Raw genomic sequence first — 26,272 nt, 5'->3', positions numbered from 1 at the left:
CTAAATTTAGTAACTGTACATTAGCATTGTGTATCTTACATGCATATTGCAAATGTATTAAATTATATACTGTATAAAATACAAAGTTGACTAACTTAGTCACTCACACTCTCATCAACAAAAATACTATTTCCTGTTTAGTTATAAAGTTGAAATTTGGCAGGATGATAGAGCCAGCTCAGTAGGTATCCAATAATTAAAAACATTTCGATATATCAACATTTAGGGGGGGGGCGGCATGGTGGCGCAGTGGGTAGCGCTGCTGCCTCGCAGTTGGGAGATCTGGGGACCTGGGTTCGCTTCCCGGGTCCTCCCTGCGTGGAGTTTGCATGTTCTCCCCACGTCTGCGTGGGTTTCCTCCGGGCGCTCCGGTTTCCTCCTACTGTCCAAAGACATGCAGGTTAGGTGGATTGGCGATTCTAAATTGGCCCTAGTGTGTGTTTGTGTGCGTCCTGCGGTGGGTTGGCACCCTGCCCGGGATTGGTTCCTGCCTTGTGCCCTGTGTTGGCTGGGATTGGCTCCAGCAGACCCCCGTGACCCTATGTTCGGATTCAGCGGGTTGGAAAATGGATGGATGGATGGATGGAACATTTAGGGGTAACCCCTCCCCCACACCCACCCATAGCAAAGGAATTACATCTAAATGCCTTGATGGATTTGATTGAAATTTGGTGACATTATTGAAAAAACAAAATTAGCTGACATGTGTTTCTTTCTGTATTTGTCCATATTTGTCATTAATAATATTATGTTGAAAGGGCTATTCTAATGCATCACATCCTTTTCTTGGTGCTGTGCTGAGAAGTGATCTCACAGAGATATGAGGCTTGCCATGCATGCAAAATCAACACGCTCCGATTTCAATCCCCCCCAGCTCTGCAATATCATATAATAAAATGCACTGTGATCTCCAAGGAAGACTGCTACACTATAATGTCATGTAAAATTTGCAATGCATTGTGAAGGACGTCAACAACACAGAGTACCTCCTATATGGTTTCACTTCAACCACTGGGTGGGATAATAGGTAACGCGAGCTGTGAAGTGAAAGAAGGAAGATTCAACTATACTCAAGCAAGACGAGTCTAGCATAGAAATACAGGAAAAGTAGTTTACTTGCATCCAACACAATCTGGTAGTGATTGCATTAGTTTAAATACTAGTGCAGCTCAGTTAACACATCCCACACGACCAAAAGGGAGAAGGGTTGGCAAGTATACATATACTGTAGTTCATGAGATTATTACTTTGTACCTGTTCTCTTCTGTACAATCCTTACTTCTGCCCTGTTTTAAACCTCACACATTAATATAAAATTCTTCCCTTCATTTTTTACATCAGTGTTCAGTGTTACTACTCAGTTATCTGGATATGGCTAGGGCTAAAAAAAAATAGAAGCTTGAATATACAACTGACAACAAACATTAAAAGTAATGCTTGAGCGAATGATGCAAACAAAAGAAAAACATAAGCATAGTACAATAATAATAGTATTATTATTATTATTATTAATAATAACAGTAACAATAGTAAAAACAATATATAGTATTCTGTTTTGTGGTTTTTTGAAATAATATTATGGATAAATGATATCAAGGTTTTATTACATATAATAATTAATATTATATTTAAAATGGCAGAGATCTTTTTTTACCTTAAATTATGCCAAATGTATGATTATCTGTACTCTCTATGATTGTATTAAACCTATTAAATGCTTTATCTAATCTAATTATTGTTCTTCTGATTTTTCAAACAGCTGTTAAGATAAAAAAACAAAGGTAAGATACTTTATATTAATTGTTACCATGGCACTGAATAACATCTCATTAGAATGACACCTGTCAAGGGGTGGGATATTTTAGACTGCAATTGAACAGTCAGTTCTTGAAGGTGATGTGCTGGAAGTAGAAAAAATAGACAAGCACAAGAATCTGAACAACTTTGACAAAGGCCAAATTGTAATGGCTAGACAATTGGTCCAGGGGAAAGCCCCCAAAATGACAGGTCTTGTGGGGTGTCCTCTGGCATGAAGTGGTTAGTCCCTACCAAAAGCAGTCCAAGGATGGACAACTGGTGAACTTGCGACAGGTACATGGGTGCCCAAGGCTCACTGATAGGCATGAGAAGTGAAAGCGAGCCCATTTGATTCGATCTCACAGAAGAGATACTGCAGCACAAATTGCTGAATTACTTAAGGCTGGCCATAACAGAAAGGTCTCAGAACACACAGGGCATTGCAGCTTGATGGGTATGGGGTTATGTAGCCACAGACCAGTCTGACTGCCCATGCTGACCATTGTCTACTGCCAAAAGCCCCTACAATGAGCAAGTGAGCGACAGAACTGGACCATGAAGTAATGGAAGAAGGTGGGATGAATCATGTTTTCTTTAGGCCATGTGCATAACTGAGTGTGTGTGCGTAGTTTACCTTTGAAAGAGATGGCAGCAGGAAGCACTATGGGAAGAAGGCAATCCAGCAGAAGAAGTGTCATGCTCTGGGCAACAATCTGCTGGGAAACCTTGGGTTCTGGCATTCATATGGATGTTACTTTGACACTTACTACCTACCTTAAAGGTTGTTGCAGACTATGTACACCTCTTAATGGCAATGGTATCCCCTGATGTCAGTGTAAAAGTATAGAAGTAAATTTTTGAAGTGTGGGACTATTTTTTATATTAGATTGGCTGTGGCACCTGTCTAAGATTTGGATGAAATTTACTGTAAGTAATCAACATAGAAATCAGTGTACTCAGCTTTAAGATTTGCAGTGCCCCATTTATTGGAATGTATTTTATAATGCATGTAGTAATAAAATGGATAGCACTTTTTATTCCAGCAGATGGTACATCACCAACATAAGCAACTCCTTTTAGGTATCCCATACCAAGTGGCATATAACAGAGAAATATCAACCAGAATGACAGACACAAATACACACAGACAGACACTTGTCCTATTATTAAGGTGGATTGGTGGCTTTAATTAAATGCAATGTGGTGACAATGCCACCAACAGCAAGGTATTAATAATCTCTGTTGGAGAAAACTGATTTAACAGACTGTTCAGCATTATTTACTCCACTTCACAAATTATGAAAGCACCCTCACTCAAAAGTGTGCTAAATAATGGATAATAACAGACAGCAGTCCAGTTTTTCTTAACAACTTAAAATGGAGCACATATACTGCAGTTATAGTGACTGATTTACAGCTCTTCACCCATAGCTGTCAGATATTTTCATATACATTTGTGTCACGTAAGCATACTTTTACTCATCACTAGCTTTCACTTCTGAAGTGGAAGTTGAACATATTGATTATTTATTTAGTTTGCATTTTAGTAAGGAAAAAGTCAAAAATCTGTGGCTGAGAGAAGAAAGACTACAGAAAAAGGTTTGTTTTATATACCACAAGTGTATTTTTTCCTAGTAGTGAGTCATGTACTGGTAATAAAAATATAATGATCAATAATTGTGATCCAAGGTGGCAACATTCATAATACAATAAAGAAAACCATAACGGGACTAAAAAGAGTTAATGCATAAAAATCTGAATGGGGAAGTATGGGCATTTCTTGCTATGGAAAGTCTCTTATCTGTTTAACTATTTGTAGGGTACAGTGTAATAAATTATTAAAATCACACTATTTTGAGCATTGCAAAATATGTTTATATTAGTATTTGGTATTATGAAATATATAATTAAAAGTAACAGAGTGGTGAATTACTTTAATCTAATAAGAAGTACAGGGATTCAAAAATCTAAACTAATATCGGCTTTAAAATTTTACAGAATGAAGGGCTCCCATACTAAAGAACATAAAGAAATTTCAAGACAAAAAGGTAAGACATTGGACATTGGAGAATAGATGGTAATCAAGAGTTGCCAAAAAGACAGGAAAGAGCAATGAGGGTCTGAAGGAATTAGTCTTACTGTAACTAGAAGCAGATGTGAAACTGAGGACAGGAGAGGAAAAGCCAAGGGAGGCACAAGAGGAATAAATGGTGGCGGTCACTTGCTCTTATACAGTAAATGACTGTGGCGAGCATGTGGTTGACCATTTAGAAAGCCATTTTTACACCACTGTTTATCTATAATCATCCCATTTCTGAAATACAAGGGCTATACAGTAAAGGGTGAACGGGATGCTACAGTACCAAAACTCTTGACATAATAATTTACACTTAGTTGAATTCATTAAGTTTAATTTTATATTTCAGTGTTGATTTATGCATGTGTTCTAGACAGTTATTTTTCATTATTTTATAAGTTGCAAAATGAAAGCTTAATCAAGCTCTTAGGGTTACTGAAAGGCATTTCTCATTTCGGGTAAAACATGAATTTTAAGCCACTATTTTATCTCTGGAAAGAAAGTATAGGTTCTGTTACTTATGCCAACTTAAAAAATAATGATTTTAGTTTGAAGCAGTTCAGTTATAAAAAAGATGCAAATTGCTTGCTTCACATATTAGATCGCTGAAAATAGTACTAGAGAGTAAAGTGGAGGAAAAGAAATCAAGAGGAAAACCAAGGCAGGACATGTTATATTATCTGAAAGATGGAAAATCATAACAAGAAATGAAAAGAAAGGCAGAAATCAGAATTGAATGGAGGAACATTCGATCAAAAGACTTGCATTATGCAGACAACAAAAGAAGACATATTAAAAATGTGTAAAACACGGTTATCTAGCAGTGACATAAAACTTCAGGATGGTAGAGTGGGTAGCATTCCCATCTTACAGGATTCAGACTCCAGTTTGATTCACAGCTGGAATTACTTCTGTATGGATTTTGCAGGTTCTTCCCATTTCTGTGTGGTTTTTTCTGTGGGAAAATGTGTTTCTTTTCATGGAACGTCAGTGACAATAGGTTGATGAATGACTGTGTTGGCCATGTGATGGACTTGCCCCTGTGCTGCTGAGATAGACCCTTTAACTCTATGTATGGAAAAACGACATCACAAAATATGTGAATTAAAATCATACATTTTCATAGTAGCAAGTGAATCTGATTTTCTGAGAGAATATTATTTTTAATTTTTTATAAATCCTATATTATTTGTACATAGTCCATTTTCAGGTCCCAGATTTCCCTTATAGAGCCAGCACCTATCTCAGCAGCATTGGTGCAATGCAAGAATCAACCCTTAAAGAGACACCAGTCAGTTTCAGGATACACTCACATGCACACACCTATATTCATTTAAAACAAGTTAAACCAGCGTCATCAGTTATGTTAACATACATATCTTTATTATATAGGAGGAAACCAAAAGTCTAAAATAAACCCACACAGACACAAAAAGAAAATTCAGACTCTCATCATCAGCAACTAAATCAGGACCTAAGCCCGGGTGTCCAGTGTTAACCACAATGCTATCTATCATTCTTGCTTCTTACGGTAAATAGGATAAGTGAAGATTTTTAATGACCTTCCTTTTTTTGAATCTTCCTCCAGTGGCAGCTCGACGAAATCCAAAATCTGACAGCCTTCCATCCCCTGATTCAAGGTTAGTTTTCTACCCACACTTACCATTTGAAGTCGCACTTAGCTTGTGACGTTCATCTGTACTGAATGATTTATCTGTCATTGCAGCTTTTGCTGGACTTGATAGAATGGTACAGTACATCTATCGAGAGATTGTAATTAGGCGACATGCAGAAAAAACAGCAGAATCTTCTTAAGAACGTTCAGAGACTAGATAATAAAATAATGCTCATGGTTAATAAAACATGTCTTATTTAACTTGACCCAATACTTAACAGATGAAAAAAATAATATTGAGCAACTCATATCAAGCACTCTTTTAATTAAAAATTTTTTCATTTAAATCTCACTTCTTATATTCTGCACCAGATAACTCCTCTTTTCCTGTAGGTCACGAGGCAGTAAAGCTGTGATGGTTTATTAAAATTAAGCAAATAAATGTTTTTAAAAATTTGGTTGGCCTTGGTCAGGGTTTCAAAGTGAGCCCCCAAAGAGGATATTTTATCTTCACGTTTTCCATTTAATTTAATTAGTCTGTTACCTACAATGCAATGGCTTGTTAGTGCTCCTATTCTAATCCAGACATTTCTAATATTTACAGAAATTTCAGAATTATTTGCGGAACAGAGAAGATTGGTAATTTGTTTCATTAACAGCAGTAATTAGGTTCTCCTTAAGAAACTGGCCTGAACACAAACTTGCAGTGAAAGGGGACACCACCTAGTTTGTACACTATGTGTAGACAAGTGAACAAAGTGTATATATCTTCATCTATTGGGATAACAATTATACCATTCTATCATTTTTAAAACTTATGCCAGTTTTCATTTTGCTCATGGAATTATTTGATAGTTATAAAAAAGGCAGTAATCATACTGGATACTTTTTCCTTGAAATCATATTGACAAATGACAGCTGCCAATGAATATGTTTATACTAGTCAAATGGTATCTGACTAAAATATATTTCTATATGATATTTGAATGTACAGGTAGTATACTGTACAGTATATACAAGGACAGTATATAGATATGAATACTGATCAGTAAGTACAGATACATGATATGAATAATTATAGATATAGGAAATATTTTAATGTACAGAATAGATATATGTAAACAGGTGAAACTATACATAGAGTAAAGTCAGAAGTTATTGATATTTAGAAAGGTCAGCTGTTGAGTGGTAAGGGTTGAGAGTTCAGAATGATGATGGTGTTATGAAAGAAACTGTTCCTGAATCTGCTGGTATGGGACTGAAGGCTCCTGCAGTGCCTCTATAATGGGAGGAGGATAAATAGGCCATAGTTGGGGTGAGAAGCCTCCTTGATGATGTTGTGAGCCGCAGACATTGTATATGCTGCAGCTCAGCAATAGTCGGTAGCAGTATGCCAATGATGTGCTGGATGGTTTTCATCACCTATCGCAGGATCTTTCTGTCTACTACAGAACAGTTGCCATATCACACACCATAATGCAGTTAGTCAATATGCTCTTGAAAGTGCAGCTGTAAAAGTTCAACAGAATCTGATGAGATAGGTAGGCTTTCTTTAGCCTCTGCAGAAAGTAAAGTTACAAAATTAGCAAGAATAGTTACATCATATATTTCCAAATATTAAAAATGTTTGCTTCAGTTGAAATGTCTAAATATCTATATATATATATATATATATATATATATATATATATATATATATATATATATATATATATATATATATATATATATATATATTTGCAGTTGGAGATCCACAAAGGGAGAACAAAACGAATCACGTATCATAAAATAGTTTTATTAATGAGCTTTCAACCCCTATCAGGGGTCTTCATCAGAGGATAATGCTTAGACTTACAAGAATCAAAGGCAATATATAGCATCACATTCAGTATTGGGGGGGGGGGGAGGGGATGGGGTGGGTGGTTGGCGGTGACTAAGTCAGTATGATCAAGGGGGGGGGGGTGTATTGTTTAATTAAAGTGCATATGTCCTTCTTAAGTTGGCATATGCTGGGTTTATGTCCAAGTGTCTGTTGATGGCGTTTTCATCTGATAGCCAAGACTCGGCCAACTCTCTGGCGCTTTTTGTACTGGCTCAAAGGATCAAAAATTAAAATAACATTACATTCCTAACCTTGAAATACTCTAGAACGATACCCCACATGGTTATGCTTGAAATTTGTCATTTATAATAATTCTGGGAGTGGCCCTTAAGAGGACATGGTCCAAAGGTAAAGAATCAAATATCAAAAAGGTTGCCATATTCATAATCAACAACCTTAAAATAACATAAAATGAGACTCCATATGCCTGTATTACCCTGTTTTTATTTTTTTTTAAAAGAGTACCTTTTACAACTCATATCGCATCTAAGGGTGAACCCCTGGGGTTGGTTGATGTGAGATGCAGAACTTCAAGTCCTTATGATCATTTCTGCTAAAGACATCTATTGGTTTACTCTTTGTCATAAGGTTGTAATTTCTTTCACAAACTATGAACCAAAAATGACTGTAATATGAGTTTTTTTGGGGTCTAAAGGTCCATAAATATTGGAGATCCCCCTAAGTCTTGCATAACTAGACATCAAGATAAGTCAAACAGTATATCATGTCATGTGGGGATTTTCTCATACTGGTGAGTCAGGAGGTGCTGGTTAAAAAAAAAAAAGAAATCAGAGTGATTTCAAAGTAATAAGTAATTCTTATGAATACAATGGACAAAAAGGAAAATGCAATTTCAGTCTAATGTTTTTTAAATGTACATTATGCTTGTAAGATGATGCCTTGTCTCCAAAAATCTATTCCAAACTGATCTAATGTATTCCAAATTCTGTAATAATTCCCACATTGGTCTTGACCATTCCATTTTGCTTCATTAAAAACAGTAGACCTGTAGGTAATGTAAGGCATAAGCAGACCTATTATATTGTACAAAGATGTAGGATTTACAGCTCACTTCTAGACATTTCTATGATATCCTTAGTGTAGTTTGTTTTCAGGACATTGCTGCCCTCTAGTGGCTTAGTGTAGTTTGTTTTCAGGACATTGCTGCCCTCTAGTGGCTTACCGCTGGTCATAAGTGTGGAATTCTGCTGTGCCACTCATTGCGTAGTCCAGCCCTGATATGTTACAAGCTGTGTATTTTGATATGCCGCTTTCAGTGCCATTGTTGACTAACTGCTGCAGGTCATTTAAACTTTCTACATGTAATAGTATGTGTTGGGGCTCTCTTAAGCCATTCTCAATTCCACATTATCAACGTTATGAAAATGGATTTTAATTAGCAAAAAAAGAACACAAGCAGTAATCTTTTACACCATAAACAGACAATAACATCCCAACTGTCCCATCTGAGGCATGAATTGCACTTCATCCTTTCTGGTATGGTGATTTGTGCATTTGTCAACTTGAATTACCTTCTGTGCAACTCTGCTTTGCCTTCCACAGCCTTATTTCACCACCTCTCTTCTTCCTGATTGCCAATTCTCAAAATCTGTCAGAGGTCTGACCAGGATAAGCTTTAACCTTTGTAGCTATCCTTGAAACCACTTCCCACTGCCTTGTACATATTTGTGGGCTACTACTTCCAAGGCCCTCTCTATAAACATACACTCTACTAGCACTCTGGTGATAGTCTATCCTGGCTCTTTGTTGCCTGCAATACTGGCCCTCTCTTGGCACTGCTTCACAGTCATTCCTCCCTTTTCATCAGTTTTCTTTTTCTTAATGCTTTTTTTTCATACTGGCCCATTCCAGATTAATTCATAACACCGTAATGAGTACAATACAATACAATTTATTTTTGTATAGCCCAAAATCACACAAGAAGTGCCGCAATGGGCTTTAACAGGCCGTGCCTTTTGACAGCCCCCAGCCTTGACTCTCTAAGAAGACAAAAAAAAAACTCCCAAAAAAAAATTCTAGTAGGGAAGAAAATGGAAAAACCTTGGGAAAGGCAGTTCAAAAAGAGACCCCTTTCCAGGTAGGTTGGGCGTGCAGTGGGTGTCAAAGAGAAGGGAGTCAATACAATACAATACACAGAACAAAACACAAGTAATCCTCAATACAGTATAACAGTGAAATAAAAATATTACTAGTACAGAGCAGAATTTAACAGTAGATGAAATCACATAATATGATTTGGATTTGTTTAGAGTCCTTGAGACCTCAACCATCAAGCTGCCTCCCCCTATTGGCCATTCCACTGCTGAGTTGGGACTGGGCCAGCCATTCCAATGAAAGGACCCCTCTACCCGATGATTCCAGTGATCCTTCATCAGAGATGATTTTACCTTAGGCAGGCAAAACCATTTGGCAGGTGGATCGTGGCACCAAGTGCCACATTTGAGTACCGAGAAGAGAAACAGAATAGGTGAGGGTTAGTAACAAATTATAACTTATTATAATTTATAATATAATTATTATATCTTTTTACTTATGTTTTAATGCTAATGACTAACAACAGAGGTGCAGTCTGTACAGTTAATCAGCAGCTCTAGTCAGGATATGCTAAACTGAAGTAGTGAGTCTTCAGCCGGGATTTGAAAGCTGAGACCGAAGAGGCATCTCTTATGGTATCAGGCAGACCATTCCACAGTTTAGGGGCCCTGTAACTAAAATCTTGACCTCCCACTGTTATTTTATTAATCCTTGGAACCGTAAGCAGACCGGCATCTTGAGATCTTAATGTGCACTCTGGTTTGTATGTCATGATAAGTTCAGACAAGTAGGCTGGACCTTGGCCATTTAAGTCTTTACAGTATATGTTAAAAGGAGGATTTTGAAATCTGCCCTAAAACTTAACTTGGAGCCAGTGTAAGGATTTAAGAACTGGAGTTATGTGTTCGTATTTTCTTGTTCTTGTAATAATTCTTGCAGCAGCATTTTGGATTATCTGGAGGCTGTATAAAAAACAGTTTGAACATCCAGTGAACACCACATTGAAGTTGTCAGTCCTACTAGAAATAAATGCATGAATTAATTTCTCAGAATCCTGCTTATTTAAAAAGCGCCTTAATTTCCCAACATTTTTAAGATGGAAGAAACATGATTTGAACAACTTTGTAATGTGTGCTTTAAGTGACATGCTAGAATCAAATTTAACTCCAAGATTGTGGGCTGATTCAGTAAAATTAATGGTGATTCCAACTGAGTTAAATGATGACAGAATATTGTTGTGATCAGCATCATCCAATAATTATCATCTCTGTTTAATCCATCCACTAATCCATCCACTCCTTTAATTCATCCATCCATCCATTTTCCAACCCGCTGAATCCGAACACAGGGTCACGGGGGTCTGCTGCAGTCAATCCCAGCCAACACAGGGCACAAGGCAGGAATCAATCCGGGGCAGGGTGCCAACCCACCACAGCCTTTAATTCATTAACACAACTAATTAAAGACAACATTGGAGAAACTTCTTTTGATTTAAATGAAAGGTACAACTGGGTGTCATCTGCATACGATTGAAAATTAACAACATGTTTTCTAATGATAGATCCCAGTGGAAGCATGTAAAGTGAAAACAGTAAAGGTCCTAGAACTGAGCCCAGCGGGACACCGTATCTCACTTTTGTGTATAATGATGGAGTACTGTCAGCACATTTCTGTACGTATTGGAATCCATTTGATAAATAAGAACTAAGCCAAGCGAGAACAGTGTCTATAAGTCCAACATCATTTTCTAGCCTGTGCAGTAAAATAGAATGGTCAATGGTGTCCAACGCAGTGCTTAAGTCTAACAACATAATTACAGTGGAGTTTCCTTCATCAGAGGATATCAGTGACTGCAGTACCTCAGCAGAGTGGATTTTGCTGATGTACTCTTGTTGCTGTGTCTAAAAATGCATTTAGATTTGCATAAGTGTTGACTCTTGCCCAGTGTCCACTTAGATTGCACATAATTCACAATCCATTGGTGTCTGCCTACCAGTGGTCCAATTGACTGTACGTGAAGTCAAATTTATAAAGAATTCAATTAAAAAAAGGAAGTATAAATATAATCTAATTTAAATCTTACATGAAATACTATATCTAAATATTAAAGTGATTCAACTAAAGCAATAATCTGTGTGCTACAGGCAAGGTTGATACTGATATGTTATTCCTTCCAAGATGTGCCAGTGCAGAAAAGACATAACACGTTCATGTTTATCCAATTTTCAAAATGAATACTGAAATCATACTTGAATAAAGCTCGTCAAGGGAAAGTTAAAAGTAGAGTAAAATCCAGAATAATTACGGTACCTCTAAGCTTAAATAAGGTTAAACAGAGTTTTTAAAAATACCACAATGTCTTCCTTTCAATGGATGGTCTGCTTAGGAAGCATTCAAAATAAAAGTGCACATACCCAAAGAAGCAATGAATTTCAGTCATGAGGCAAAAACTCACTAACAAAGGAGAAGCAAATGTAACTGTACAAAATCAGGAGAAAAAAATAATGTTATCCTGAAGTGTCAATTTGCAGTCAAATCTCCACTCAAGTCCACTTAATGCAACATAATGCTCACTTACCTGTCCTCTTAAGCTTTGCTGTAATAACTTTGACTTAGTCAAGCATACAGATATATTGAAGAAAGCTCTATCCATAAATCCATTACCATGTCTATAAATCCATTAGACTAAGTTATAGAGAACATGCTGTGATTTTGCCAAATAAGCTATAGGGGAACACCCTGCACCTCTTTATTCAAACAGCATCGAGATTGTGTGGAGAAAAAATTATTTTTCTCAAAACTTACAGTTTTTCATCATAAAGTGCAGGAAATGTGATGTATAAGATAATGTACTGAACTTTAAACCATAATGTTACTGGTTCAGTCTCTTAACCATCCTGTGCTATGACTGTAAGTGTATGTGTACAATTATACTGATCCAGGTTGCCTTGCATAAAGGTGTCAGTTGTATACAGTACTGTACATAGTAGACAAGGTGGAACTTGACACACTTGGTTTATAAAAAATGAGAGTTGAAGGATATGATTATATAATGCAGTTGATTTAGCTTTCCTTGGTCATTGTTTTTCAGTTCACACATCTATATCAACAGCAGAGATTTAAAGAAGCATCCCTTTCCAGGCAACAAGACCAAAGGTAATGGCATCGGAAAATTAAAGTAGGATTTTATACAACTAATAAAATTGGCATAACTTCTTGAAAAATATGTTCTGATTGAGCAATACTCGGGGGAGGCTGCATGTAAACCTCTGTAACGGTGTTATTTAAGTGAAGCACTCATTCAGAATGTGTCCTCTTCCTTAGTGTTTTGTAAAGCAAAATGCAAATCCGTTTACTGTAGTCAATGGCCAGCATTTGCATACCTGAGGCCTTTACCTCACTACTAAAATCTATCTATCTAAAAACATTTAAAAAGCAGAGATGATTTGAAACTAAGGTATAATGTCTTCCTTAACATTTGCACTCATTTACATATCAAGAACCATGCCGTCATTTCTCATTTAAACATCAATTTAAGAAAAAGTTTCACTCGTATGTAAGTATGATGCAAATTCAAAGCACTGGATCAGTTCCATAATTGAGGAAACATTCCAACACTTAACACTATCAAAAACTGAAAATATACAAAATAAATTATTTGCCTACAAGACTCCCAAATCTCATGTTACGCCAATCTCTGTCTGTAGACTTATGTTTCCTCCTTCTGCCAATTGAGACTGGACTCCAAATCATCACTTGGTTTGAGACTTATTGTGCCTGTGGGCACAAAGTTACTTTAAACTTCATTATGTGGCCACTTCCAATAAACTCCAAAACAACTTTGTGGTTTAGGGTTGGCTCTACTTTTTGCAAATTAACCCCAGGCTTCAGTTTCTTTTAAAAAGCTATGCCCTTATAACAGCTTGGGAACCCTGGTCTCTGCTCTCCAGTCTTGGGACTATGTTCTGTCCACTATTGGTCATGAGGTCCTTTAAATCTTTCGTAGCCTTACATGGCCTCTGTCTCTCTTCTTCTAATGATGTTTGGGTATTTTTAGTACTGCTAGCACACTGGAGGTTGTCCCCCTACCTCTATCCTTGCATGCAGTGAATATACAGTAAACCTGGAAGTGCTTTTCTTAGAATGGCAATATATACTGCCAATGCATACTAACCTCTCATTTGTAAGACCTTGTGGACCTTATCCCTGTTAAACGCCACCCTTTCCTGCCTCTTCCTTGTGTAACCTAAAAGTCATTTTTTCTTTTGTAAAGATCACCTTTAGTTTTATAATATATTAAATTGCAAGCCTTTTGTTGCTAGCTATAAAGTCTTGAGGACACATACGCAATAATGTGTATTTACTTGACAGTCCTATGATCATTATAATTGATGTACTGTTTGCAATTGCATTTTTGTAAAGTGTTAGACAGAATATTTATTTATGAAGACTCCAAACGTTGGTATTAGCACATTACACCATATGGTCCCTACTTTGATTCTAGAATGGGCTGCTATCTGTTTAATGTGTTTTTGTGGATTCTGAATTCTAGTTATAATCACTCCAACAGTAAATTGTCCCAGTCTGACTATATCTACTGTGTTATTGGACTGACTTCTCTTCTAGGCATTATTTCTCTAATTTTTTAGTATAAGCTTTGACTCTACATGACAAAATTTTCAGTACTATTTTTTGTACTTAGCTTAAAACTGAAATGCTATGAACTATATGTCACTGCAGTGATAAGCATACTTTTCTTCTCTAATAGTTTTTGAATTATCAAATACATGATTTGGTAATGCGCAGTGGGTAGCACTGCTGCCTCGCAGTTAGGAGACCCGGGTTTGCTTCCCAGATCCTCCCTGCGTGGAGTTTGCATGTTCTCCCCGTGTCTGTGTGGGTTTCCTCTGGGTACTCCGGTTTCCTCCCACAGTCCAAAGACATGAAGGTTAGGTGCATTGACGATTCTAAATTGTCCCTAGTGTGTGCTTGGTGTGTGGGTGTGTGTGCCGTGCGGTGGGTTGGCGTCCTGCCCAGGGTTTGCTTCCTGGATTGCGCCCTGTGTTGGCTGGGTTTGGCTCCAGCAGATCCCCGTGACCCTGTAGTTAGGATATAGCGGGTTGGATACTGGATGGATGGATGATTTGGTAATGGGGACAGTGTAATAGTGCAGTGATTAAAATGGCTGCTTCATGGATCCAGCATCCTGGGTTGAAGCCTGGTTGTTTTTTCAATATGTAGCTTACATATTCTCTTTGTATGTGCACTGATTTCACTACAGATACTTTGGTATTCTGCACATATTCCAAAAGATGTCCTAGCCAGGTTAATTGGCAATTCCAAATTAGCTTGAATGTGGGTGTACATATGAGTAGGTTCTGAGGTGGACTGGCACCTGGTTCAGAGCAGTTTCCTGCCTTGTGACTAGTACTGTTAAGATACACTCCATCCCCCTTGATTAAGGAGGTTTGAGAATGCTATGCATATTATGATTTGGAAATGTAGAGGTCCTGAAATCCTGAGGTCTTCTTTTGGGTTAAAAGAAAATGCTGCAGTGAAATAATAAATTATTTTGAAATGCACATCTAATTTCTTTTTTTTTTTCCAGTGGTCACACACAAGAAGAAAGTCAGTTTACCACATGAGGAGAGATCTAAAGATATAATAGAGGATATAGCTCCAAATGTATAAATTAACACCTTCATAGCTTGTAATAATTTAATGAGCTCACTGCATGCAGGGTGGTACAACTAAAAATCACTTTCATTCATTCAATGTTGTTAAGTGTTAAAGTTTGTACTGTGAATGGATAAAAGAAAGACCAAGTAAGTATCTTACCAATTGTGTGAGATATTTTTTATTTAATTGTTGATTATACACGCTTGTTATAATCTGTGAATTAAAAAAAAAACTCTGTCTGGGTAAATGATACCTTTAAGCTTATCATCATGTGTTTTTAAATATTATTGTATAAATATTGTTAAATTAACAAACATGATAAAAAACACCTGAATGTCTGATTTTGTCGTTTCTTATTTTTAAATCATTTTTGTGATTGATTGCAAGAGTTATCCTTACAATAATCCAAAATTATAAACAGTGTCAATTTAAAGCAAATGTAATAAAGAATACAGTGTGCAGCACATTTGAACTCTCTTCACTTCTAATTATGTAACAGATGATAAATGCTTTTATTTATCATTTTTTCATATTTTATTATCATATCATATTTTATTTTATCTTTATATATAATCTTCATTTGGATCTTGATCTTTGTTTGTCCGTTAATTCACTGCCTTGTGTGGTGTTCCTGCTATGTTCAGTAGAGGGCAGTAGTGATGGAGGAGGAGAGGAAGTGAGGGGGAGGATCGTTGGATGAGGTTGGAGTGTGGTGATTAAAGAGGATTGAACTAAAGGAGACTACGTGCTGTTTGTACTGGCTGAATACACAACACCTTGGTTGTTATTTTTGTTTACAAACACTGTCAACACCACTGTTTGTGTTCAGATCTGGCGTTGACACCGTGCTTTGTGTTTAGATCTGTCGTCGACACCTGCTTTGTTGTTGAGACTGTGGTTTTTTGTGTTTCTATCGACCGTCGTTGGCAGCACTTCATCCAAATCGAATGTTCACCCACTTCTTGGAGTTGGCAGTCAGAGTATATAAGTCGGACACACTTCTGTGATTTTCCATCAGTCGGCGTTTGGAGTTCAAGAAAGAAGCATTGGTTCTTCCTTACTCTTTCGATTGCCACAAAGCAACCTGCGAGACTGGAGAAAGGTTGAGAAGAAATCGTGAGAGGAAACGACAGCGTCATGAAAACGAGACGGACTGTGAATGGAGAGAAGCAGAAATGCTCCTCCACCACCACATAATTACTATTTGAACAGTGATTCCGAGTAGGCCGTTCCTATCGAATCAATGTCCAAGGGTTTTGTTTTGTAATTTTGTTTCCCTTATAAAAAATCATAATGCTGTGCGACGAAGGGCCCAGTTCATGACTGGCAGCCGCGTTTAAACAGGGAACCCTTCACAGACAACTTTAACATGCGCAACGTAGTTGGGCACACATGGCTAGTTTTTTGTATAAAACAACAAATAGACTAATATGTGAAAACTGTTTGACAACTCTGAATAGTAAAAATATTTTTAAAAAATAGTTATACGGAACCATTGAAGAATGCAGAAGTTTTAATAAAGCAACTTAACAACCCTGAGTCATAATGAACATCCATCTGTCCATTTTTAGGTTAGTTCATGTATAATGGGAAAAGCACTTACTACAACTGCTATGCTGTCTGTATGCCTGCATTCTTTTTCTTCCATGAAATGTGTGTAGAAAGATACATTTTCATTGAGATATCTTAAATACAGTTCACTATACAAATATATGTGTGATTGTGTTGAGTGAATAAAAGAGATGAACACCAAAAAAGGTTTGGGGTAGCCACCCCACATACTTAGAGATTTGGGAAAAAGAAAAAGCAAAAATCATCAATATGTCTATACAGATTTGAGTCCAAAACAGGACTGATTCACTGTTAACATTATGGTGTTTTTAAAGTAGGGCAGAGGAAGTGAAATCATCAGGCCTGGAATCAGAAATGATGTTGACAAACCCAGTTGGGGTTTCCCACCGGGGGGTCTGCAGGAGAAAGAGAGAAAGGGTTAGAGCACACTGCCACCCCTTGATCCAGTGTGGGATTACCATCTGTCAAGCCCTTTAGCTGCCTTCCACACGTACGTGTGTGACAGTTGCTGCTCATAAAACTCCACAGGGATCCTCCTCTCCCCAAGTGTCCCTCCCATGTTGAATCGTGAAGCTCAAAAATCCACAATTCCCCCACTTGTCAACTGAGAGTGATTGCATTGTGGCTTGTGAATTTCCAAGGGGGAAAGCTTGTCGCTCACTTAACAACACACATGTTAATAGCACATCTGTTCAACAACAAAAAAAAGTGAGAGGGAATACAGGTCAGGGTAGTATAATTTTCTTTAAAAAAAAGACTATTTCACAGCTAGGAAATATGAAGAAATAACTAACTAACTATGAAGAAGAGGTTCTCCCCAGATCAGCTTTCCCCTGACAGAGACCTGCGGGCATCAACATGACTAGCCCAAATTTGGAAAACCGTCTTTTGATATAAAAAAATGTTTCATAAAAAATTTAAAAATCATCAAAATGTCTCACAAGAGGGAGAAACCTGTAAAACACTCTAGCTTGTGTGAATAATCCAAGACTTATCTTTATACAAATAATATATATATTTATAGAAAAAACAATGACAACATTGTGCACAAAGGAGTGAAAAGGAGTAGTCTAAAATGCAATCCTAAGGCAAACAAGCCCCAAGCATACTAACAAGAATGAAATCCCACAAACAGAAGCAATTAATTAAAAAAACAGTAAAAAAAAACATAAATAATATAGAATAAGAAAATAAATTCAAAAATAGCAAACACAAAAATAAAAAAGAAGACGAATACAAGCCAGGGAAAAAACCCTGGCTGTAACATAACAGAATCAAACCATAGTGACTTTATCTACTGTAAGGTTCTGTTTTCCTGGATGGATGGATGGATGGATGGATGGATGGATAGATAGATAGATAGATAGATAGATAGATAGATAGATAGATAGATAGATAGATAGATAGATAGATAGATAGATAGATAGATACTTTATTAATGCCAAGGGGAAATTCACTTACTCCAGCAGCACCTTACTGATACAAAAAACAATATTAAATTAAAGATTGATAAAAATGCAGGTAAAAATAGACAATAACTTTATATAATGTTAATGTTTACCCCCCGGGTGGAACTGAAGAGTTGCATAGTTTGGGGGAGGAATGATCTCCTCAGTCTGTCAGTGGAGCAGGACAGTTACAGCAGTATGTCGCTGAAACTGCTCCTCTGTCTAGAGATGACACTGTTTAGTGGATGCATTGGATTTTCCATAATTGATAGGAGCCTGCTGAGCGCCCGTCGCTCTGCCACAGATGTCAAACTGTCTAGCTCCATGCCAACAATAGAGCCTGCCTTCCTCACCAGATTGTCCAGGCGTGAGGCGTCTTTCTTCTTAATGTTGCCTCCCCAGCACACCACCGCGTAGAAGAGGGCACTCGCCACAACCGTCTGATAGAACATCTGCAGCATCTTATTGCAGATGTTGAAGGATGCCAGCCTTCTAAGAAAGTATAACCGGCTCTGTCCTTTCTTACACAGAGCATCAGTATTGGCAGTCCAGTCTAATTTATCATCCAGCTGCACTCCCAGGTATTTATAGGTCTGCACCATCTGCACACAGTCACCTCTGATGATTTCGAGGTCCATGAGGGGTCTGGGCCTCCTAAAATCCACCACCATCTCCTTGGTTTTACTGGTGTTCAGGTGTAGGTGGTTTGAGTCGCACCATTTAACAAAGTCATTGATTAGGTCCCTATACTCCTCCTCCTGCCCACTCCTGATGCAGCCCACTATAGCAGTGTCATCAGCGAACTTTTGATTGTGGCAGGACTCCGAGTTGTGTTGGAAGTCCGATGTATATAGGCTGAACAGGATCGGAGAAAGTACAGTCCCTTGTGGCGCTCCTGTGTTGCTGACCACAATGTCAGACGTGCAGTTCCCAAGACGCACATACTGAGGTCTGTCTTTAAGATAGTCCACGATCCATGCCACCAGGTATGAATCTACTCCCATCTCTGTCAGCTTGTCCCTAAGGAGTAGAGGTTGGATGGTGCTGAAGGCGCTAGAGAAGTCTAGAAACATAATTCTTACAGCACCACTGCCTCTGTCCAAGTGAGATAGGGATCAATATAGCATATAGATGAAGGCATCCTCCGCTCCCACCTTCTCCTGATATGCAAACTGCAGAGGGTCGAGGGCGTGTTGAACCTGTGGCCTCAGGTGGTGAAGCAGCAGCCTCTCCATGGTCTTCATCACATGTGATGTCAGAGCAACAGGCCGGAAGTCATTCAGCTCACTAGGAAGTGATACCTTTGGGACTGGGGTGATGCAAGATGTTTTCCAAAGCCTCAGGACTCTCCCTTGTTCCAGGCTCAGGTTGAAGATGCGCTGTAGAGGACCCCCCAGCTCCGATGCACAGACCTTCAGCAGTCATGTCGAAACTCCATCTGGACCCGCTGCTTTGCTGGCACGAAGTCTCCTCAGCTCTCTGCTCACTTGCGCTGTTGTAATTATGGGTGGGGATGTCTCTCCTATTCTGGTATCAGCAGAAGGATGTGTGGAGGGTGCAGTACTCCGAGGTGAGAGTGAGAGTAGGTTAGGGTGGTCAAACCTGTTAAAGAAGTTGTTCATTTGGTTTGCTCTCTTCACGTCTCTCTTGATGGTGGTACCCCGCTTCGAGCTGCAGCCAGTGATGATCTTCATCCCATCCCACACTTCCTTCATCCTGTTATTCTGCAACTTCTGCTCCAGCTTTCTCCTGTACTGCTCCTTCGCCGCCCTGAGCTGGACTCGGAGTTCCTTCTGAACAAGCTTGAGCTCATGCTGATCACCGTCTTTAAAAGCCCTTTTCTTCTGGTTCAAAAGGCCCTTGATGTCACTCGTAATCCATGGCTTGTTGTTAGCATAGCAGCGTACTGTTCTTACTGCAACTACAATGTCCATACAGAAGTTGATGTAGTCAGTAGTGCAGTCAACAACTTCCTCAATGTTCTCACTATGTGATCCCTGCAGGATATCCCAGTCTGTATTTCCAAAACATTCTCTCAGAGCATTCTCAGCCTCCGGGGTCCACTTCGTGAATGATCGTGTGGTTGCAGGTAGGACCCTCACTTTTGGTTTGCAGTGAGGCTGAAGCAGAACCAGGTTATGATCTGCTTTCCCAAGCGCAGGCAGCAGGGTGGCGCTGTATGCATCTTTAACGTTTGCATACAGTAAATCAATAGTCTTATCTCCCCGGGTGTTACAGTCCACATACTGGGAGAAGGCAGGTAATGTTTTGTCCAGCGTCACATGGTTAAAGTCTCCAGCAATTAGCACAAGCGCCTCAGGGTGCTGCGTTTGTAACTTAGCAACAGCAGAATGGATGATGTCATTCACTGTCTCCAAGTCTGCCCGAGGAGGGATGTACACGATGACAACAATGACTTGTCCAAACTCCCTGGGCAAGTAATAGGGACGCAAACTTATGGCCAACAGTTCTATGTCCCTGCAGCAAGTGGAGACTTTGACGTTAACATGTCCAGAGTTACACCACCGTGTATTAACATAGAGAGCGAGTCCTCCTCCTTTGTGCTACCCGCAGGTACTTGCATCTCTGTCCGCTCTAACTGTGCTAAACCTGGGTAGCTCCACGTTAGCATCTGGGATGGTGGTAGTTAGCCACGTTTCGCAAAAACACAACAAACTGCATTCTCTGTAGGTTCTGACATTTTTCACCAGCGCAGCCAGTTCGTCGATCTTATTTGAGATTGAGTTCACATTCCCCAGAATCACAGAAGGCACCGAAGGCTTAAAACGCCACTTTCTCACAAGCCGCTTCATTTTTAGCTTAGTGCCGGCTCTGCTGCCACGATACCGCCTTCTTACCTCGTCGGGTACATAGGGAACCACACTGGCACTGGCATTTGTTCTCAGCGCTCGAAGTTGAGTACTTGAATAAACGAGTCTCGGCATGTAAAAATCCATGCCCACGTTGTAAAACTAAGTGTGTCCAGGGAACAAATCCACATAAAATAAAGTGATAGGAGTGATCAATAAATAAAAATAGAAAAATAAAAGAAGAAAAGTACACATACACATACAGTCATACACGGAGCTGCTGAAAAGGCTGCCACTCTCGGCAGCACCGGAAATGTAGTAGTAGTAGTAGTAGTAGTAGAATAGTAGTATTGTGAATAATTTCAAGTGATATACTGTACAGTAAGATTCATATTTAGTACAGCCTTAGTTGAAGCTGTGTATTGAGCAAAAAACAAAAAATATTATTGATGGAAATATAAGAAGAAAAAGGCATTAAAGCTGGTATGGTAACCACAACATAAAAACGATTGAATAAAAATGAGCAAAGTAGACATTTTTCAACATGGCATAAAAGGAGGAAAAATAATGTCAACAAGTAAGGTTGTGAAGCTCTCAATAAATGTTCATAAAGGTGAAATGATCAATCATTTGCATCTTTGCCCTTTTTATTCTTCTTTGTTTTAGGTAATAACTAATTTCCAAACACATTCCAAAGACACCCATCTTATTCAAGTTTGGTTGGTTCCTGATATCAGCCTGTGGAACTCCATGTGACCCAAATAAATTTGGGTTTGATAAATTTATGAATGCATGAGGCAAAGAGTGAAGGAAGAAAGTAAATAGAGATTAAATAGAAAACTTATTATAGGTTTTAAGGGTATTGTGATGAGATGCTCTATGCAATTTTGTTAATTTTTTCTAATTTTGCTAATCTTTATTCAATCATTTTTTATGTTGTGGTACCCATCTCAGCTTAATGCATTTTTCTTCTCACATTTCCATCATTAATAATTGTTGTTCTCTGCGGTGGGTTGGCACCCTGCCCAGGATTGGTTCCTGCCTTGTGCCCTGTGTTGGCTGGGATTGGCTCCAGCAGACCCCCGTGACCCTGTGTTCGGATTCAGCGGGTTGGAAGATGGATGGATAATTGTTGTTCTTTGCTCAATACAAAACTTCAACTAAGGCTATAAAGGCTGTGCTAAATATGAATCTTACTGTATATCACTTCAAATTACTCACAATATTGCTATACTGGGAAATAGGATACATATTACAGGTTTTAAGGGCCTTGTGAGATGCTCTATGTAATGTGCATTATAAATAAAATGTAATTCTAATATATCTCCAGGGCCCCTGAATTGGATTTAGTGAGTCTGAAAATGCTGTTATTTAATATAGAGTTCCATCCTCATTTCACTTCCAGATTACACTTAATTTTTTTTTTTTTAAGCAATTAGGTTTTCATCTGCAGTGAATAATATTAAACAGTTTATGTCACTTTGTAAATGTTCAAATGCTCTAACAACTAGCACTGAGAAGACATCTTTAGGTTTTGAGGTCCATCTTTCCATTCATCCGATATTGAAATTCGTTATTTCATTATTGAGTAAGATGATCTGGGTACAGTTTCTAGCCTGGTCACGGCCTATGCAGAGATTGCACATTTTTACTGTGTTAACATGCCCTTTTTCCTTGTTTTCCAGGTGACAATTGGCCTGATATGTGGGCATAACTGAGAACTGGCACTACATTAATGGCTAGCAGTTGTCTTTTGCCACTTTCTGACAAGATAAGCTTAGACTACTCATTTATTCCAGCAATCTCCCATGAATATGGTTGGTAGTAGTTGATGAGTGGTCCCTTTGGTGTTATTGCACCTTACACATAATGTACCATCTCTAAAATACTGCAAAGCCTAGACAGACAAGCTGTTACATCTTTGACTTTTATTATTATAAAAAAAGATAATAACATTGTTTGCTATCTTAAGCAGTAGCATTATAACTGTCTACTGGAATTTCGTGGTCTCTTTTTTTTTCTTCAAAAGTATCCAGGTGTCTATCAAAATACATGCAGTTAGTGAAAACATTACAATGATGTTAGTCTGCTAATGCAGTGATGCACTTCATGTACTATTGTGGAAAACCTAAGAATTTTAGTGGGATTACGTGACAAAAACTGAGTCATTTTATCCTGTAATCTTACAGCAATTCAAATTAAAAAGTACTTTTCTTATCCAATATCATCTTATTTAGTGCATGCTCCCAACTTCTCTCTCCGGTTTTACAGTAAATCTCTCTATTATAAAAAAAAAAAAACTTACGACGATACGAGACTTTTTTCCAGTGACAAGATGTGATCTTTTGAAGAGAGACACTTTCACATCCCGCAAGACAGTCAAGTCATGTCATACTTACAACCTTTAGAAGCAAGTCCTGTGATACACATGCAGAGCAGGTTGGAGATAATGGAAGTAGGAAAATTCAAACATTTCAAAAAAATGAGAGTAAAATGAGAGTACTCTATGAAATAACGGAACAGCGAAAAGAGATTGAATAGTGTTTGAGGATGTCTGGGGGAACAAGAGAGACAAAGCAGTGAGACAAAAGGACAGGTGCTGTACAGGCTTTTAAACGTTCGAAGCTCCGCATGTAATGCAGATCACGAGACATGGCAGCTGCAGCAGGAGCAAGCCAGCAGCTGATCGAGCAAAGAGGAGATAAAAAAACTGTATTTGTTTCCCATTGTATCACCGTTTAAGAGGGGTTTCGGAGGAGCGGCCGCGTCTCCTTGGGGTGCGTTCAGCCCGCCTCTTCACAACAGCACTGGCGGGGGAAAGGGGTTGGTGAGTGAAGCAAAAAAAAAAAAAAACACAACACAATAATGGGTCTCATAGTGCAAAATAAACAAACTTCACACAGGTGGAGTAAAGATCTTTTATTGAGAGAAAATGTGTTAATAAAACTTGCTAAATGAAATACCTCTGAGGTATATGTAGTCATTGAACTTTCTAATAAACTCACACATATATAGATCTGGTAGCTGTTTTCATATCCAGTTGGTAGCAGTTGATTCCAAATACAGCCAGTGTCATCTACAGTATAGTTTATAATATGTAGCTATTGTAATAGATAGTGTGGGGTACAGCCCGGACACAGACAGGTAGACATGATGTTTCACCACACACACACATGTTTATTTACACTATTTACAATAATGATAAAGTGCAGAAACCCAGAGCCGCAGCACCAATCACCCCTTAAGTCCTAGCCTTTCACAATGCCTTTCACTGTCTCTGGTCCACCTCCACTCCTCTGCTCCGAGCTCTGTCCTCTTTCACCTGACTCCAGCCCTGGAATGGAGGGAGGCGGCCCCTTTTATGCACACCCGGATGGGCTCCAGGTGCTACTCCCGACACTCCTCCGCCGACACTCCCCTGTCTGGCTGAAGTGCCGGCTGCGCACCTGGATGGACTCCGGGTGTACCCGATCCTCTTCCCCCCCAGCACTTCTGGGTGTGGTGGAAGTGCTGAGGTCCAGGGCTCCCAATGCACCAGAGCACCCCCTGGCGGTGATCACGGGCCCCTACAGGGTTGGGCTTCCAAGCCCTGCACCCGTGGTCCCCAACACAACCAGGGCGGTCGCCCCCTCGTGGTCTGGAGGAGGCACAAGCCCTCTTCCAGTCCTCCTGGGTGTCCCGGCTGGGAACCACCCCCAGCCGTGAGCCACAATAGATAGATAGATAGATAGATAGATAGATAGATAGATAGATAGATAGATAGATAGATAGATAGATAGATAGATATTTTATTAATCCTGAAAGTAAGAACAAGGGTTACAAGAGCAGACAAAAAAGCTATAACTGTATGTACAATATAATAAGAATTATAATAATCTTAGGTATGCTAAAAAGGTACAAATACACATACAGTATAACAACAATTAGCTATAAATAAATTAAAAGGTGGAGGTACTTACTAAGAGTAAATTATTTAGAATTGCATATACTTGTAAGTTTCAATGTAAGTCATTGGCACAGTATATTGAACATAGCAGTCATTGTCTGTTAAGATGTCTACTAGACCTGCTCATTACCATTCATCACACAGGGAAAACAATACCACCTCGCCCAGGGGGCATCTCATAATAAAACCTGATGACAGAGGGTAGCAACAACCTTACCTTGTGATTCTTGGAGCAAGGCAGTCATCTCAGTCTTTTACTAAATATGCTCTTCTGCTTAGCCAAAACCTAATGGGGTGAGAGTCATTGAAAAGAATAACAAGCAGCTTTCTGAGTGAACTCAATTCTACCACTTCCTCCAGTGTGTCTAGCCAGGCTTGTAAGATTGAACTAGACTTCCTTATCAGTTTTTCCACTTCACAAACACACTATCACAATAGAAAAATACACTGACCACTACAGACTGGTTGAAAGTGGCCTGCATACACCAAATGACCTCAACCTCCTTAAAGAAACAGAGGTGACTGACCTTTCTTGCTTACAGCCTCTGTGCTGGTACTCCACTGGAGCCTATCGTTCTGATGGCAGGGGTACTTTAGAGGATATTACTGAAAAACATTTTTAAAACTTTACAAATACTAATAGTTAATAAAGCTTTACAAGATTGGTGAGCTTTGTTGGGCGAAATGACTTATTCTTGCAATTTTTTTTCTAATGTCCTCCTTACATATGGATAGTATTATTAGAGTAAGTAAAGGAGTTTAACTGAGTCCATTATGCTGAGGTTTAGCTAGGTTTGTGCTTGAAGTACATGATATACTACATATTATATTATATAGTTTATCTGAACAGAATGCGGTATGTACATATTATTTAGGAATGATGGATAATCCAAAAAGGTGGAAGAGTTGACATTTAAGTAAAACAAAATTGGAATGCAAGCCTTCTTCAAGTAGACAGTGAACCACAGCTTAGTGAAGATTGTTGTATTTCATTATAGAGCATTAATTACCCAAATATTAAAAAGGCAGTGAATTACAGTGAATTGTAATTATTAACAAGTACAACAGCAAGAGTTTTCTGATACTTTTTAAACATAATACATTAAAACATTGACAAGAAGGGCAGCCTATGTAGATTTAATATGGCGTAGCAATCAAGATCGAAATTAGGGTGTAGAAGAACTACTGCTGTCAAGTAAACATAACACAATACAATTCACAATGTTTTGGCAGAGGGGAGGGCCACTGTCCTGTGATAACAAGGCACTGTTCCACTAGCAGTGTCAGATTTAGATTTGGTGTGGCCCCTTGATAAAAAGCTACAGCAGAAGGGATTCAAAAAGGTACATACCAAAGCACGGCCTTGTGTCACCACAAAAAAATTGGAAACA

The 26,272-nt window shown here is 38.6% G+C and overlaps 1 protein-coding gene across 1 annotated transcript in view; it reads left to right on the top strand.

The window, feature by feature from the left end:
- The window catches only part of LOC114652621 (uncharacterized), a 33,970-nt gene extending 18,707 nt beyond the window's left edge, over nt 1-15,263 (top strand). The window contains exons 4-8 of the mRNA XM_028802982.2: nt 1,760-1,781; nt 3,796-3,845; nt 5,463-5,514; nt 12,518-12,582; nt 15,035-15,263. Coding sequence (XP_028658815.1) covers nt 1,760-1,781; nt 3,796-3,845; nt 5,463-5,514; nt 12,518-12,582; nt 15,035-15,117 — 272 coding nt within the window. The 3' untranslated portion in view covers nt 15,118-15,263. The remainder of the gene's footprint in view (nt 1-1,759; nt 1,782-3,795; nt 3,846-5,462; nt 5,515-12,517; nt 12,583-15,034) is intronic.
- Nucleotides 15,264-26,272: the final 11,009 nt, after the last annotated feature.

Source organism: Erpetoichthys calabaricus, chromosome 5 (genome assembly GCF_900747795.2).
Source record: "Erpetoichthys calabaricus chromosome 5, fErpCal1.3, whole genome shotgun sequence".
Lineage (NCBI taxonomy): Eukaryota > Metazoa > Chordata > Cladistia > Polypteriformes > Polypteridae > Erpetoichthys > Erpetoichthys calabaricus.
This window is presented reverse-complemented; position numbering and strand designations above follow the sequence as displayed.